Below are 19,045 nucleotides of genomic sequence, written 5' to 3'. Positions count from 1 at the left end.
CAACAACAACACCAACACCACCACCAATACCAACACTAACACCAACAACAACAACACCAACACCACCACCAATACCAACACTAACACCAACAACAACAACACCAACACCACCACCACCACCAATACCAACACTACACCAACACCACCACCAATACCAACACTACACCAGCAACACCAACACCACCACCAATACCAACACTACACCAACACCACCACCAATACCAACACTACACCAGCAACACCAACACCACCACCAATACCAACACTACACCAACAACAACAACACCAACACCACCACCAATACCAACACTAACACCAACAACAACAACACCAACACCACCACACCACCACCAATACCAACACTACACCAGCAACACCAACAACACCACCACCAATACCAACACTACACCAGCAACACCAACAACACCAACACCACCACCAATACCAACACTACACCAACAACACCAACAATACCAACACCAACACCACCACCAATACCAACACTACACCAGCAACACCAACACCACCACCAATACCAACACTACACCAGCAACACCAACAACACCACCAATACCAACACTACACCAGCAACACCAACGGACCAACAGCAGCCCGGCCCGGGGTGGCGGGGTCTCCCCAGCTGGTCCGGAAGTTCCCGTGCTCCACGTCATCCTCGGGTAGCCACCAGGTGGCGGGGTACACGTTGTACGTCATGTTGATGTTGACGTCAGCAGGGTCGTTGAACAGCACCACCGCCTTGCCGCCCCGCTTGGCCGCCTCCCGAACCTGTGTGTGCACGGATGTGGGCGTGGTCAGTCTGCAGCGTGTGTTGTGTGTGCACGGATGTGGGTGTGGTCAGCATGCAGCGTGTGTTGTGTGTGCACGGATGTGGGCGTGGTCAGTCTGCAGCGTGTGTTGTGTGTGCACGGATGTGGGTGTGGTCAGCATGCAGCGTGTGTTGTGTGTGCACGGATGTGGGTGTGGTCAGTCTGCAGCGTGTGTTGTGTGTGCACGGATGTGGGCGTGGTCAGTCTGCAGCGTGTGTTGTGTGTGCACGGATGTGGGCGTGGTCAGTCTGCAGCGTGTGTTGTGTGTGCACGGATGTGGGCGTGGTCAGTCTGCAGCGTGTGTTGTGTGTGCACGGATGTGGGCGTGGTCAGTCTGCAGCGTGTGTTGTGTGTGCACGGATGTGGGTGTGGTCAGTCTGCAGCGTGTGTTGTGTGTGCACGGATGTGGGCGTGGTCAGTCTGCAGCGTGTGTTGTGTGTGCACGGATGTCGGTGTGGTTAGTACGCAGCGTCATAATAATAATAATAATTTTTTGGACGCCCTATCTCCAGAGAGCCCAGCGTTTACAAATACAGTTACACATACATACACTGACGCAGATTAACTTCATAACATTCATTTACCTATATGCATCACAAAATAAACAGGTCACACACACACACACACACACACACACACACACACACACACACACACACACACACACACACACACCAGGCTTTCATACCGATGCCGCCCCATTCCTCTACTACCGTGAAACGTTCATACATACACATCTTCACCTTCATGTAACTCAGTCACCATCATACACACACATCTTCACCTTCATGTAACTCAGTCACCATCATACACACACATCTTCACCTTCCTGTAACTCAGTCACCACCATACACACACATCTTCACCTTCCTGTAACTCAGTCACCATCATACATACATATCTTCACCTTCCTGTAACTCAGTCACCATCATACATACACATCTTCACCTTCCTGTAACTCAGTCACCACCATACACACACATCTTCACCTTCCTGTAACTCAGTCACCATCATACACACACATCTTCACCTTCCTGTAACTCAGTCACCATCATACACACACATCTTCACCTTCCTGTAACTCAGTCACCATCATACATACACATCTTCACCTTCCTGTCACCATCATACATACACATCTTCACCTTCCTGTAACTCAGTCACCATCATACATACACATCTTCACCTTCCTGTAACTCAGTCACCATCATACATACACATCTTCACCTTCCTGTCACCATCATACATACACATCTTCACCTTCCTGTAACTCAGTCACCATCATACACACACATCTTCACCTTCATGTAACTCAGTCACCACCATACACACACATCTTCACCTTCCTGTAACTCAGTCACCACCATACACACACATCTTCACCTTCATGTAACTCAGTCACCATCATACATACACATCTTCACCTTCCTGTAACTCAGTCACCACCATACATACACATCTTCACCTTCCTGTAACTCAGTCACCATCATACACACACATCTTCACCTTCCTGTAACTCAGTCACCACCATACATACACATCTTCACCTTCCTGTAACTCAGTCACCATCATACACACACATCTTCACCTTCCTGTAACACAGTCACCATCATACACACACATCTTCACCTTCCTGTAACTCAGTCACCATCATACACACACATCTTCACCTTCCTGTAACTCAGTCACCATCATACACACACATCTTCACCTTCCTGTAACACAGTCACCATCATACACACACATCTTCACCTTCCTGTAACTCAGTCACCATCATACACACACATCTTCACCTTCCTGTAACTCATTCACCATCATACACACACATCTTCACCTTCCTGTAACTCAGTCACCATCATACATACACATCTTCACCTTCCTGTAACTCAGTCACCATCATACATACACATCTTCACCTTCCTGTCACTCAGTCACCATCATACACACACATCTTCACCTTCCTGTAACTCAATCACCATCATACACACACATCTTCACCTTCCTGTAACTCAATCACCATCATACACACACATCTTCACCTTCATGTAACTCAGTCACCATCATACACACACATCTTCACCTTCATGTAACTCAGTCACCATCATACATACACATCTTCACCTTCCTGTAACTCAGTCACCATCATACACACACATCTTCACCTTCATGTAACTCAATCACCATCATACACACACATCTTCACCTTCCTGTCACTCAGTCACCATCATACACACACATCTTCACCTTCCTGTAACTCATTCACCATCATACACACACATCTTCACCTTCCTGTAACTCAGTCACCATCATACACACACATCTTCACCTTCCTGTCACTCAGTCACCACCATACACACACATCTTCACCTTCCTGTCACTCAGTCACCATCATACACACACATCTTCACCTTCCTGTAACTCAGTCACCATCATACACACACATCTTCACCTTCCTGTAACTCAGTCACCATCATACACACACATCTTCACCTTCCTGTAACTCAGTCACCATCATACATACACATCTTCACCTTCCTGTAACTCAGTCACCATCATACACACACATCTTCACCTTCCTGTAACTCAGTCACCATCATACACACACATCTTCACCTTCCTGTAACTCAGTCACCATCAACACGTGCATATCACATACAACACTCACGGGGCAAATATATCCAGTCTATAACAACAGCACAGCACACTACAGCACACCACAGCACAGCACAACACTGTACAGCACAACACACCACACCACACCACACCACACCACACCACACCACAGTACAACACAACACAGCATAGCATAACACAGTTCACAACACAGCACAGCACAACACAACACTGCACAGCACAGCAGAACACAGCACAGCACAGCACAGCACACCACACCACACTTCACCACACCACACCACAACACAGTTCACCACAACACAATACAGCACAGCATAACTCCACACAGCACAACACAGCACGACACAGCACACAGCACAGCACAGCACACCACACCACACCACACTTCACCACACCACACCACAACACAGTTCACCACAACACAATACAGCACAGCATAACTCCACACAGCACAACACAGCACGACACAGCACACAGCACAGCACAGCACACCACACCACACCACACTTCACCACACCACACCACAACACAGTTCACCACAACACAATACAGCACAGCATAACTCCACACAGCACAACACAGCACGACACAGCACAGCACAGCACAGCACAGCACAACACAGCACAGCACAGCACGACACAACACAGCACAACCCCACCTTTTTCCCACGGCTGATCTTGCCGTATCTCATGATGACGATGGCCTTGTTGACGTCCACCTTCAGTTTCTCTAACGTGCGGAAGTCCTGAGCACGTCCGTAGTTGGCATAAATCAGCTTGCCCTGTGGGCACAGGGAACAACGTGATCCTTTCAACTTGAATTTCCTTTTCCATTACACAGTTCACATTGATACAGTGTTAACAACTTGTTCCTTTCCCCTTGAATTTCCTTTTCCATTACACAATTCACACTGATACAGCGTTAACAACTTGTTCCTTTCCCGTTGAATTTCTTTTTCCATTACACAATTCACACTGATACAGCGTTAACAACTTGTTCTTTTCCCCTTGAATTTCTTTTTCCATTACACAATTCACACTGATACAGCGTTAACAACTTGTTCTTTTCCCGTTGAATTTCTTTTTCCATTACACAGTTCACATTGATACAGTGTTAACAACTTGTTGTTCCTTTCCCGTTGAATTTCTTTTTCCATTACACAATTCACATTGATACAGCGTTAACAACTTGTTGTTCCTTTCCCGTTGAATTTCTTTTTCCATTACACAATTCACATTGATACAGCGTTAACAACTTGTTGTTCCTTTCCCGTTGAATTTCTTTTTCCATTACACAATTCACATTGATACAGCGTTAACAACTTGTTGTTCCTTTCCCGTTGAATTTCTTTTTCCATTACACAATTCACATTGATACAGCGTTAACAACTTGTTCCTTTCCCGTTGAATTTCTTTTTCCATTACACAATTCACATTGATACAGCGTTAACAACTTGTTTTTCCTTTCCCCTTGAATTTCTTTTTCCATTACACAGTTCACATTGATACAGTGTTAACAACTTGTTGTTCCTTTCCTCACAGAGAGACGAGGTACAGAGAGCGATGGGGAACACTAGGTGCCATGTCTTCTGTGTGTGTGTGTGTGTGTGTGTGTGTGTGTGTGTGTGGACAGAAGTGCTGACTGTAGCGCTAGAAAGGAGCAATGCTAACTAGGAAGGAATTTTTGTTTAATGTCCCGTCACACATATCGGTGATTGAAGACATTTTGTAAAAGTATTTATGAATACATCTGAGTATTATCGGTTAGAAGGGGTGGGAGATGTGGATGAATGGAGGGTTGGGGGAAACTGGGCAAATGAGGGTAAAAATGTGGGTGAAATTTGAAAGAAAAACAAAACAAACAAACAAACAACAACAAAAAAACCTCTAAATACACTTACAGGAAATTACTTAAAGGACTTCGTAAAAGAGAAGTCGTTAAACTGACAAGCGAAACAACTGATAATGAATGCAAAAAGTCAAAAACATCAACGTTCTCAGTCACTTGTGAAGACACACTTTCGTGTACAAAAGGCTTCATCAAGCTACAGTGAAAAATTATATGCTCAATTGTCAGGTTATTAAAGCATATACACTTGACATTAGAACAATACTTGGTCCGTAATGAATTTGATAATAGTCTGAGAGCTAAGCTCAGAATTGGTCTGCGAATCGGACCAAAGTCTGAGAGTCAACTGACGAGGTTTTAGACTTGAATTCAAGCACCTATAAAAGTCTCTTTCTAGTATATTGCTTATTTCCTTGTATGACAATGGGCAATATACTTTTATACTATCTATATGATTTTTTGCTCCCCTTTTTGCTGCCCTATCTGCTTGGTCGTTATAACGGAATCCAGTGTGGGATGGTATCCAACAAAAATCAACATTTGTACCCTTCACAAATAGGGAGTGCAATAAATACCTAATTTCAAAAAATAAATCTTCTCTTTGATTATTCTCAAAAAGGAGCAAACCTTTTAAGACAGACTGAGAATCAACACAAAATAGGATATTACTTATTATGATTGGTATATCAACAAGATATGCTAACTAGTCTTCTTTATCTTAATGATGCCAACATGATGGTGGAAGATGAAAACTATTGTAGGCAAAAGAAACACTCTCCGTCGTTAAAAACAAACAAACGCGACTCTTCTTTTCAACGCCCTCTGTAGAACTATTGCGTTAGGAAATTTCCTAAATCAACGCTAATTCCACACAGACTTTGGGAACAGCGCTACTAAGTTCGCTTAGCGTACTCCATCTGACTGATGCAGAACGATTCCTACAGTGACCTTCAGGCAATACAACTGACCAAGAAGTGACCCTGACAGCAATTTTCAGCACATTCATTCTAGTTCATTCGGGTACCCTCTTAAGATAATTGTAGGCAATAAACACGTCGATTATGACAGGGGGAAAAAGACAGCATAGCGTTGAGATTTTGTCAAAATATTCGCTAATTCCATAGACTTAGGAAAATTCTTTACGCAAAGCGAACTTAGCGCGGCTGAGATAGTTTGGTCAATCCAGCTCTGGTCTCGGTCTATAGAAGTTCGTTTCCAGTGACTGAGGTGCCAGTTGCATTGCTTGGTTCTAACTTTTTGACAGTTACACGTGACTAAATGCCTACGTTGACCGAACTACGCCATTGGTCAGTTCCAGACTACACACAGTTAGTAGCGGGTTACGACCATACTAGGCTCTTCCGTCTGGCTGTGCAGGTGTCCAATATAAGTGGGTCATTCCTGATTGGGGCGACAGGGTGGACTACATTCATTCACTGAAGAAAGCATCCCACTGACACGCCAATAATACTTGGAGTCGACCTTTTTTTTTCTTTCTTTTTTTTCTTTTTGTACTAGAGAGGGACATCTGCTACATCGAATGAATTATCTCCCTGTTCTTTTAGAAAAGACAGTGACATCTGATACATCACAGGGATTTTTTGAAAGGTGAGGGCGGGAAGGGCGGGAGTATCGATTAGGTGTGAGAATGGAGTACATCACACACACACACACACACACACACACACACACACACACACACACACACACCTGGACTTTCCCGGACGGGCAGTACATGCAGTAAGGGGGAATGACTCCACTGTCACACACACACACACACACACACACACACACCTGGACTTTCCCGGACGGGCAGTACATGCAGTAAGGGGGAATGACTCCACTGTCACACACACCCACACACACACACACACACACACACACACACACCTGGACTTTCCCGGACGGGCAGTACATGCAGTAAGGGGGTGTGACCTCACTGTCACACACACACACACACACACACACACACACACACACACACACACACACACACCTGGACTTTCCCGGACGGGCAGTACATGCAGTAAGGGGGGATGACTCCACTGTCACACACACACACACACACACACACACACACACACACACCTGGACTTTCCCGGACGGGCAGTACATGCAGTAAGGGGGAATGACCCCACTGTCACACACACACACACACACACACACACACACACACACACACACACACCTGGACTTTCCCGGACGGGCAGTACATGCAGTAAGGGGGCGTGACCTCACTGTCACACACACACACACACACACACACACACACACACACACACACCTGGACTTTGCCGGACGGGCAGTACATGCAGTAAGGGGGTGTGACCTCACTGTCACACACACACACACACACACACACACACACACACACACACCTGGACTTTCCCGGACGGGCAGTACATGCAGTAAGGGGGTGTGACCTCACTGTCCCAGTCACTGCCTGTCGTGGCCCCCACGTCTGACGTGAAGATGGCGTTACGGCGCCGTCCATCCAGCATCGTCACCTGCATCACAACCCGCTTCAGGTGAGGGGGGGGGGGGGTGTTGGTGTGTGTGTGCGTGTGTGTCTGTGTGTGTGTCTCTGTGTGTGTGTCTGTGAGCCTACGATACTGATGGTCGAAAGAAAAGGGTTGTGAGTTGTGAGCAGCCAACCTTGTTGAAGGTGTGTCGACAAAATTAATGATTGAAAAGAAGGGTTGTCAGTTTTGAGCAGTGAGTTGTGAGATGTGAGTTGTGAGCTGAGTTGTGAGTGAGCTGTGAGTTGTGAGCTTATGAACTGTGAGTTCTGAGTTGTGAGCTGTGAATGGTGAACTGTAAGCAGTGAGTTGTGAGCAGCCCACCTTGTTGAAATGCTGCTTGGCCGGGTAGGACAGCAGGACGTCATAGGGGGCCAGGGTGACGTCATAGCCCATCTTCTTCAACTCCTGCTCCACGTAATCCACGGTCCGCTCGTCCCCCTCCGTGCCTGCCAGGTGGGGCCGCTCGGACAGAACCCTGCACGTGCACCAGGGAGGGGGGGGGTGGTTGTGTGGTGGTGGTGGTGATGGTGGTGTGGTGGTGGTGGTAGTGATGGTGGTGATGATGATGGTGGTGGTGGTGTGGTGGTGGTGGTGATGATGGTGTGGTGTGGTGGTGGTGATGGTGTGGTGTGGTGGTGTGGTGGTGGTGGTGATGATGGTGGTGGTGGTAGTGTGGTGGTGGTGATGGTGTGGTGGTGGTGGTGATGGGGTGGTGGTGGTAGTGTGGTGGTGGTGATGGTGTGGTGGTGGTAGTGTGGTGGTGGTGATGGTGTGGTGGTGATGGTGTGGTGGTGGTAGTGTGGTGGTGGTTGTGATGGGGTGGTGGTGATGGCGATGATTGTGGTGGTGGTAGTGTGGTGGTGGTGGTGGTGTGGTGGTGGTGGTGTGGTGGTGGTGATGGTGTGGTGGTGGTGGTGATGGGGTGGTGGTGGTGGTGATGGCGATGATGGTGGTGGTGGTTTGGTGGTGGTGTGGTAGTGGGGTGTATTGTGGTGTGGTGGTGGTGTGGTGTGGTGATGATGGTGGTGTGGTGGTGGTGGTAGTGATGGTGGTGATGGTGGTGGTGGTGGTTGTGTGGTGGTGGTGATGATGGTGTGGTGGTGTGGTGGTGGTGATGGTGTGGTGGTGGTGGTGATGGCGATGATGGTGGCGGTAGTGTGGTGGTGGTGATGGGGTGGTGGTGGTGATGGTGATGATGGTGGTGGTGGTAGTGATGGTGGTGGTGGTGTGGTGTGGTGTGGTGTGGTGTGGTGGTGGTGATGGCGATGATGGTGGTGGTGGTGTGGTGGTGGTGTGGTAGTGGTGTGGTGTGGTGGTGATGGTAGTGATGGTGGTGGTGGCGGTGGTGGTGGTGTACTGTGGTGTGGTGTGGTGGTGGTGGTGTGGGGTGGGGTGGTGTGGTGTGGGGTGGTGTGGTAGTGGTGTGGTGGTAGTGGTGGTGAGGTGTGGTGTGGTGTGGTGTGGTGATGATGGTGGTGGTGATGGTAGTGGGCGTAGTGATGGCAGTGGTGAAGGTGGTGGTGATGGTGGTACTGGTGATGGTTATGGTGGTGGTGGTGGTGGTGATAGTAATGGTCATGGTGATTATGAAGAAGAAGAAGAAGAAGAATGCAAACAACATGGATGATGGTATGTATGTATGTTTGTGTGTCAATGTGCGGGTACTCATATCCATGCGTCGTGCATGTTTGCGAGCTTATGTCATAGAGAGATAGAGTGATTAATTGAGACAGAGACAGACAGACAGACAGACAGACAGAGACAGACACAGACAGAGACAGAGAGACAGAGGAGGGTGGGGGGGGGGTCTACATATTTACACACGGACTTTCAAACTTACACACAGTTAAAACACTCGTTCACACAATAGTCAAGAGAAAAGCAGACATAAATAAGAGGACACAGCAAAAAAGAAAGGAAAACAAACAAAAATAGATAAAGAAAGAAAGAAAGAAAAGAACAAATAACCAGCCAGCATTGGTGTCACTACAAAAGTGGAAATGCAAACAACTGTTGGCATTCTAATGGAGAGAATGGACCTCACTCCCCCACTCCCTAAAGCAACGTCAGTCATACTGAAATGTCACTATACTGAAATGTCACTACAACGAGGACCGAGATAGGATGATGATGTTGACAGTGACGACGATGATAATGATGACAGATAAGCATGCTTGTTGGTTGATCATCTCTTTGTCTGATAACCTTGGGAGTGTACCCTCCAACTATCAAGGGTCTGAAAATTGCGTCTGGTTGATCGGTGTGTGTGTGTGTGTGTGTGTGTGTGTGTGTGTGTGTGTGTGTGTGTGTGTGTGTGTGTGTGTGTGTGTGTGTGTGTGTGTGTGTGTGTGCAGGGAGTCCGTGAGGGTCTGGGTTCGAATCCCGCTCTCGCCCTTTTTCCCAAGTTTGACTGGAAAATCAAACTGAACGTCTAGTCATTCGGGTGAGTCGATAAACCGTGGTTCCGTGTGCAGCACACTCTTCGCGCGCTTAAAAAGAACCCATGGCAACGAGAGGTTGTCCTCTGGCAAAATTATGTAATAGAAGTCCACTTTGATAGGTGAACATCTACCTCCAGCCAACACCACTAACATCTACCTCCAGCCAACACCACTAACATCTACCCCCAGCCAACACCACTAACATCTACCTCCAGCCAACACCACTAACATCTACCTCCAGCCAGCAACAGCAACACCACTAACATCTACCTCCAGCCAACACCACTAACATCTACCTCCAGCCAACACCACTAACATCTACCTCCAGCCAACACCACTAACATCTACCTCCAGCCAACACCACTAACATCTACCTCCAGTCAACACCACTAACATCTACCTCCAGCCAACACCACTAACATCTACCTCCAGCCAACACCACTAACATCTACCTCCAGCCAACACCACTAACACCACTAAATAACATCTACCTCCAGCCAACACCACTAAATAACATCTACCTCCAGTCAACACCACTAACATCTACCTCCAGTCAACACCACTAACACCTACCTCCAGCCAACACCACTAACACCTACCCCCAGCCAACACTAACATCTACCTCCAGCCAACACCACTAACATCTACCTCCACCCAACAATACTAACATCTACCTCCAACACCACTAACATCTACCCCCAGCGGACAACCAGCACAGTGACAAGGCCTTACCTGAGGTACTGCTCGATGTTGCTGGCCTGGACCTCCTGGATGAGTCTGGCGCTGACTGTGGGGTCTGGTTCTGTCACGTGCCCCTGCCCCAGTGAACCAAAGGAGGAGGAGGAGGCTGAGGAGGGCGGGTAGTGGGTCATGTTGGAGTCAGACCCCTCAGACGTGGAGGATGCAGGGTGGTCCAGGAAGAACCAGCCAATGAACAGCCCCGTAACAAAACACAGCACCGTCACCACCACTGCCACCACCACTGCCACCAGTTTTCCTGTCACTGTAGCCATTCTGTGTCCTGGCTGCTTCGCTGGGCTGTCTGTCTCTCACAGCTCCGACTTCTGGGTGGGTGACTGGTTGTGATTTCTGAATACAGAACTATAATTTATTGTTGTGATTTCTGAATACAGAACTATATGCACATTGTTGTGATTTCTTGATACAGAACTATATGCACATTGTTGTGATTTCTGAATACAGAACTATATGCACATTGTTGTGATTTCTGAATACAGAACTGTAATTTATTGTTGTGATTTCTGAATACAGAACTATATGCACATTGTTGTGATTTCTGAATACAGAACTATATGCACATTGTTGTGATTTCTGAATACAGAACTATATGCACATTGTTGTGATTTCTGAATACAGAACTATATGCACAATCTCAGAAACGCCAATGCCCTTGCTGTGGTCATTTTCTTCAATGGTACTGACTAAAATTATTACTAAAGTAAAAAGTGACTAAACTAATAATTAAAGTCAAAACTGACTATTACTTAAATCTAAACTGACTTAATTTATTTCTGAAGCCTAAACTGACGTAATTCATTTCATCAAATTTTACAGTGACCAAAAAAGGGGGGTAAAAGAAAGACCCGAGCAAACAAGTGATAGACAGGCATAATATTTCAGTACACAGACATTATATCATCTCCACCCATTCACCCCGTCTGTCTGTGTTTTTTTTCCTGTGTATTGTCTTCAACGAATCAAACCTTGGTTCATAAATCAAACATGAGTCTATCTGTGTCTTGTCTTGCAGGAATCAAGCCTAAATTCAGAAGTCAAACATGCGTGTAGTGTTTATCAGCATAGGCATCATCATCATCATCAGCAGCAGAATCAATCATCATCAATCAATCATCAATCAATCATCAATCAATCAATCAATCATCAATCAATCATCAATCAATCAATCAATCATCAATCAATCAATCAATCAATCAATCAATCAATCATCAATCAATCAATCATCAATCAATCAATCATCAATCAATCAATCATCAATCATTCAATCATCAATCATTCAATCATCAATCATTCAATCACCATCATTCAATCATCATCATTCAATCATCATCATTCAATCATCATCATTCAATCATCATCATCATCATCAGCATCATAGTTACCATCAGAGGCAGTCGGAATGAACTGGTCAGATTTAAAGAACATAATCATTGTAAGTTATCACCGTGGACATTGTTTTGCTCCCGTTAGTAAGTTCTTTGCCTTTGAAGCCTTTCACTTCCGAGCGCGGATTTTACGCGCTTTAGGTTTGAGGGTGACTGCATTACCAACAGTCCAGCCAGACACGTCAGAAAGGTTACTTCCTGGTAAATGACGTCAGCCTACATGCGTGTTCGAAGCAATATCTCATTAAGTCCTGGCTCGATTTTGGTGCGGTTTTTGCGTTTTGTAAAGCGAAAAGTAGTTGGACCAAGACGTATAATACTGAAGATGTGGCTAGCATTTAGTTTGATTTTCTGCATTACGTCGACAATAGCAAGTTCGAAAACGTTTTAGGAAGAAAGTGATGTTGAGGTTGATGAAGTGAAATGATTCTGGTTGTCCTGGTCGTTGTCACATGCCAGCAGGCACAACACTAGGCACGGGGCGGGGTCAGGACGAAGAGGGTGAAGAAAAAACGACATTTAGCTTGAAACCTTCAGTTTATGGGGTTTATTTATTGTGAAACCCTTCAGATGAAAGCTTCAGGCCGAAATATTGTTTACAACAAGCTATTGTGTTGTGCTAGTGTGTGTGTGTGTGTGTGAGTGTGTGTGGAGTGTGTGTGTGTGGGGGGGGGGGGGGGGTGAGTGTTGATATATTGTGTTAATGTTTAGATCAAGTTGATAGTGGAAGAAACAAGATAATTGCATAACTGCACTTGGTTGTTGTGTCCAGCGCATTTGCAAATGTTGTAGCACCATTCCCACCCAAAACATATGTACAGAAACTTCAATTTTCTTCTCTTTTTCTTTAATTATTTATTTTATTTTATCTTTCTTTATATCTTAGTTATCTTTCCCTGTTTATGTGTTATCTCATCCTGTCAACATTGAACAAATGACAATTATATTTTCCGTTCGTTTTATAATAATAATAATAATAATAATAATAGTGACATTTGGTACGCTCAGTCTAATGATACAAAAGCCCTGGGCGTTTACCATGAAAAACACAATGACTGATGCAAACTAAAAACACACGAATTCACCCGCATGCACAAATCCTCCCGCTCCAACTCCATCCCAAAAAGCCACACCCACTCCACACAACATGCAGACACACACGTGCGCGCGCGCAAGCATATCTTGGCCGTTCAAGGCGTTTGAACAAGTGTACATCTAAAAAATAGTAATAACAGAAGTAAAATATATATATATATATATATATATATATATATATATATATATATATATATATATATAAAATTGAATCATGACTTAAACATAAAACTGAAGACAAGGAGTTATTTACTGAATTGTATGGCTGGAAATAAATGAGTTTTCAAAGAAGTTTTGAAAGAAGGGAAAGAAAACGTATTTTACATACCTATATACTTTTGAGCATCATTGCAATTTTTGTGAATTTATTTTAGAGGTTGGCGTTCGCTTGTTTGTTTCCTTTTCTTCTTCTTTTTCTTTTCTTTTCTTTTTTTCCCCCATTTTTTTTCTTTTGGCACAAACTACAAGTCGTTGGGGAAGTCATCACTGATCACTGATCAGCCTAATCAATGACAGCATTGAAGAGTACACTGCCTTTCAAAGAGTACACTGCCTTCCAAAGTCATGGCTCACTGATCAGCCTAATCAATGACAGCATTGAAGAGTACACTGCCTTTCAAAGAGTACACTGCCTTCCAAAGTCATGGCTCACTGATCAGCCTAATCAATGACAGCATTGAAGAGTACACTGCCTTTCAAAGTCATGGCTCACTGATCAGCCTAATCAATGACAGCATTGAAGAGTACACTGCCTTTCAAAGTCATGGCTCACTGATCAGCCTAATCAATGACAGCATTGAAGAGTACACTGCCTTTCAAAGAGTACACTGCCTTCCAAAGTCAATGCTGTCATTGATTAGGCTGATCAGTGAGCCATGACTTTGAAAGGCAGTGTACTCTTTGAAAGGCAGTGTACTCTTCAATGCTGTCATTGATTAGGCTGATCAGTGGGTCATGACTTTGAAAGGCAGTGTACTCTTTGAAAGGCAGTGTAGTGTACTCTTTGAAAGGCAGTGTACTCTTTGAAAGGCATTGCACCCTTTGAAAGGCAGTGTAGTGTACTCTTTGAAAGGCAGTGTACTCTTTGAAAGGCAGTGTACTCTTCAATGCTGTCATTGATTAGGCTGATCAGTGGGTCATGACTTTGAAAGGCAGTGTACTCTTTGAAAGGCAGTGTAGTGTACTCTTTGAAAGGCAGTGTACTCTTTGAAAGGCATTGCACCCTTTGAAAGGCAGTGTAGTGTACTCTTTGAAAGGCAGTGCGCTCTTTGAAAGGGAGTGTACTCTTCAATGCTGTCATTGATTAGGCTGATCAGTGGGTCATGACTTTGAAAGGCATTGCACCCTTTGAAAGGCAGTGTAGTGTACTCTTTGAAAGGCAGTGTACTCTTTGAAAGACAGTGTACTCTTTGAAAGGCAGTGCGCTCTTTGAAAGGGAGTGTACTCTTTGAAAGGCAGTGTAGTGTACTCTTTGAAAAGCAGTGTACTCTTTGAAAGGCAGTGCGCTCTTTGAAAGGGAGTGTACTCTTTGAAAGGCAGTGTAGTGTACTCTTTGAAAGGCAGTGTACTCTTTGAAAGGCAGTGTAGTGTACTCTTTGAAAGGCAGTGTACTCTTTGAAAGGCAGTGTACTCTTTGAAAGGCAGTGTACTCTTTGAAAGGCAGTGTACTCTTTGAAAGGCAGTGTTCTCTTTGACAGGCAGTGTACTCTTTGAAAGGCAGTGCACTCTTTAATGCTCTCATTGATTTGGTTGGTAAGCACCCACTCACTTGTGTCCCATATGTGGGCGTGCTTTCAGGGCCAGGACTGGCCTCATCAGTCACCTCTGGACCCAGAGCCGCCGCTCTTCCAACTGATGATTGAAGCCATTGTCATCTTCGAATCCGAAGGATGAACATCACCATTCTTCAATGCTGTCATTGATTTTGTTGATCAATGGGCCATTGGTTTGGAAGGCAGTTACTACTGTTTGTGTACTCTTCAATGCTATCAATGTATGGTTGATCAAAACGAAATGGCTTTGAAAGGCAGTTACTAGTTTTTGTGCACTCTTCAATGCTGTCAATTGTTGATCAGAAAATTAATGGGCTCATGCAACCCAAGAGCAGTAGATCTAAAGACACAGTGGTGACTGACAACGTGTAAGCTGACCAGACCTCGGTGAGGTCACAGCCCTTCACGAACAAAGTCGTCAGCAGCAGTCAAGGGTTGAACCTTGCCACACTCAGCAATGACAAACTATCTTTCCACCCTGTCAACCTTGCCACACTCAGCCATGACACTTCCTTTCCACCCTGTCAACCTTGCCACACTCAGCAATGACACACCACCTTTCCACCCTGTCAACCTTGCCACACTCAGCAATGACAAACTATCTTTCCACCCTGTCAACCTTGCCACACTCAGCAATGACACTTCCTTTCCACCCTGTCAACCTTGCCACACTCAGCAATGACAAACTATCTTTCCACCCTGTCAACCTTGCCACACTCAGCAATGACACTTCCTTTCCACCCTGTCAACCTTGCCACACTCAGCAATGACAGACCACCTTTCCACCCTGTCAACCTTGCCACACTCAGCAATGACAAACTATCTTTCCACCCTGTCAACCTTGCCACACTCAGCAATGACACTTCCTTTCCACCCTGTCAACCTTGCCACACTCAGCAATGACACTTCCTTTCCACCCTGTCAACCTTGCCACACTCAGCAATGACAGACCACCTTTCCACCCTGTCAACCTTGCCATACTCAGCAATGACAGACCACCTTTCCACCCTGTCAACCTTGCCATACTCAGCAATGACAGACCACCTTTCCACCCTGTCAGCCTTGCCACACTCAGCAATGACACTTCCTTTCCACCCTGTCAACCTTGCCACACTCAGCAATGACAGACCACCTTTCCACCCTGTCAACCTTGCCACACTCAGCCATGACAGACCACCTTTCCACCCTGTCAACCTTGCCACAGTCAGCAATGACAGACCACCTTTCCACCCTGTCAGCCTTGCCACACTCAGCAATGACAGACCACCTTTCCACCCTGTCAACCTTGCCACACTCAGCAATGACAGACCACCTTTCCACCCTGTCAGCCTTGCCACACTCAGCAATGACACTTCCTTTCCACCCTGTCAACATTGCCACACTCAGCAATGACAGACCACCTTTCCACCTTGTCAACCTTGCCACACTCAGCAATGACACTTCCTTTCCACCCTGTCAACCTTGCCACAGTCAGCAATGACAGACCACCTTTCCACCCTGTCAACCTTGCCATACTCAGCAATGACAGACCACCTTTCCACCCTGTCAACCTTGCCATACTCAGCAATGACAGACCACCTTTCCACCCTGTCAACCTTGCCATACTCAGCAATGACAGACCACCTTTCCACCCTGTCAACCTTGCCACACTCAGCAATGACAGACCACCTTTCCACCCTGTCAACCTTGTCACACTCAGCAATGACACTTCCTTTCCACCCTGTCAACCTTGCCACACTCAGCAATGACAGACCACCTTTCCACCCTGTCAGCCTTGCCACACTCAGCAATGACACTTCCTTTCCACCCTGTCAACCTTGCCACAGTCAGCAATGACACACCACCTTTCCACCCTGTCAACATTGCCACACTCTGCAATGACAGACCACCTTTCCACCCTGTCAACCTTGCCACAGTCAGCAATGACACACCACCTTTCCACCCTGTCAACCTTGCCACACTCAGCAATGACAGACCACCTTTTCACCCTGTCAACCTTGTCATCTCATTCTTATGTCGCTCGTTTGTGTGTGTGTGTGTGTGTGTGTGTGTGTGTGTGTGTGTGTGATTTCTCCCTTTCACCCCTCTCTCACCTGTCACATCTTTCTCTCACCTCTCTTCCTCTCACTCACCTCTCTCTCTATCACATCTCTCAACTCTCTCTCACATCTCTCTCACCTCTCTCTCTATCACATCTCTCACTCTCTCTCTCACCTCTCTCTCTATCACATCTCTCACCTCTCTCTCTCTCACCTCTCTCTCTATCACATCTCTCAACTCTCTCTCACATCTCTCTCACCTCTCTCTCTATCACATCTCTCAACTCTCTCTCACATCTCTCTCACCTCTCTCTCTATCACATCTCTCACCCCTCTCTATCACATCTCTCTCTATCACATCTCTCAACTCTCTCTCACATCTCTCTCACCTCTCTCTCTATCACATCTCTCAACTCTCTCTCACATCTCTCTCACCTCTCTCTCTATCACATCTCTCACCTCTCTCTCTCTCACCTCTCTCTCACATCTCTCTCACCTCCCTTTCTCTCACCTCTCTCTCATCTCTCTCTCACCTATCTCACTTCTCTCTAATCTCTCTCACCTCTCTTTCTCTCCTCTCACCTCTCTCTCTCGCCTCTCTCTCCTCTCTCTCACCTCTCTCTCACCTCTCACCTCTCTCTCACCTCTCTCTCACCTCTCTCACTGACCTCTCTCACCTCTCTTTCTCCTCTCTCTCACCTCTCTCTCACCTCTCACCTCTCTCTCACCTCTCTTTCACCTCTCTCACTGACCTCTCTCACCTCTCTTTCTCCTCTCTCTCACCTCTCTCTCACCTCTCACCTCTCTCTCACCTCTCTCACCTCTCTCTCACCTCTCTCACTGACCTCTCTCACCTCTCTCTCACCTCTCACCTCTCTCTCACCTCTCACTCACCTCTCTCACTGACCTCTCTCTCACCTCTCTCACCTCTCACCTCTCACCTCTCTCTCACCTCTCACCTCTCACCTCTCTCTCACCTCTCTCTCTCCTCTCACCTCTCTCTCTCCTCTCACCTCTCTCTCACCTCTCTCTCTCTCACCTCTCTCTCCTCTCTCTCACCTCTCTCACTGACCTCTCACCTCTCTCACTGACCTCTCACCTCTCTCTCTCCTCTCACCTCTCTCTCACCTCTCTCTGACCTCTCTCGCACCTCTCTGACCTCTCTCTCTCTCTCTCTGACCTCTCACCTCCCTCTCTCCTCTCTCCTCTCTCTCACCTCTCTCTCTCACCTCTCTCTCACCTCTCTCTCTCTCACCTCTCTCTGACCTCTCTCTCTGACCTCTCACTTCTCTCTCTCCTCTCACCTCTCTCTCTCACCTCTCTCTCTCCTCTCTCTCTCCTCTCTCACCTCTCTCTCACCTCTCTCTCTCACCTCTCTCTCACCTCTCTCACCTCTCTCTCACCTCTCTCTCTCACCTCTCTCTCTCACCTCTCTCTCACCTCTCTCTCACCTCTCTCACCTCTCTCTCTCTCACCTCTCTCTCTCACCTCTCTCTCACACACACCTCTCACCTCTCTCTCTCACCTCTCTCTCTCACCTCTCTCTCACACACACCTCTCTGATCTCTCTCTCACCTCTCTCTCTCACCTCTCTCTCTCACCTCTCTCACCTCTCTCTCTCACCTCTCTCTCACACACACCTCTCACCTCTCTCTCTCACCTCTCTCACCTCTCTCTCACACACACCTCTCACCTCTCTCTCTCACCTCTCTCACACACACAC

The 19,045-nt window shown here is 46.4% G+C and overlaps 1 protein-coding gene across 4 annotated transcripts in view; it reads right to left on the bottom strand.

Annotated features, from left to right (window-relative positions):
* LOC143287020 (glutamate carboxypeptidase 2-like) overlaps nucleotides 1–19,045 on the bottom strand; it is a 54,087-nt gene that overhangs the window by 32,895 nt on the left and 2,147 nt on the right. For 2 of the 4 annotated variants that reach the window (XM_076595029.1, XM_076595030.1), the window contains exons 2-6: nucleotides 11,005–11,361; nucleotides 8,153–8,306; nucleotides 7,688–7,816; nucleotides 4,120–4,242; nucleotides 603–786 (exon numbers count right to left, since the gene is read on the bottom strand). In XM_076595029.1, the coding sequence (XP_076451144.1) occupies nucleotides 603–786; nucleotides 4,120–4,242; nucleotides 7,688–7,816; nucleotides 8,153–8,306; nucleotides 11,005–11,285 (871 nt within the window). In that variant the 5' untranslated portion in view covers nucleotides 11,286–11,361. Of the gene's footprint in view, nucleotides 1–602; nucleotides 787–4,119; nucleotides 4,243–7,497; nucleotides 7,543–7,593; nucleotides 7,639–7,687; nucleotides 7,817–8,152; nucleotides 8,307–11,004; nucleotides 11,362–19,045 lie in introns of all 4 variants that reach the window. The other 2 variants (XM_076595032.1, XM_076595031.1) reach the window with 2 other exon arrangements.

This window comes from Babylonia areolata, chromosome 10, assembly GCF_041734735.1.
Source record: "Babylonia areolata isolate BAREFJ2019XMU chromosome 10, ASM4173473v1, whole genome shotgun sequence".
NCBI classification, from domain to species: Eukaryota; Metazoa; Mollusca; class Gastropoda; order Neogastropoda; family Buccinidae; genus Babylonia; species Babylonia areolata.
Note: the sequence above shows the minus strand (reverse complement) of the source record. Positions and strands in the feature narration are given on the sequence as shown.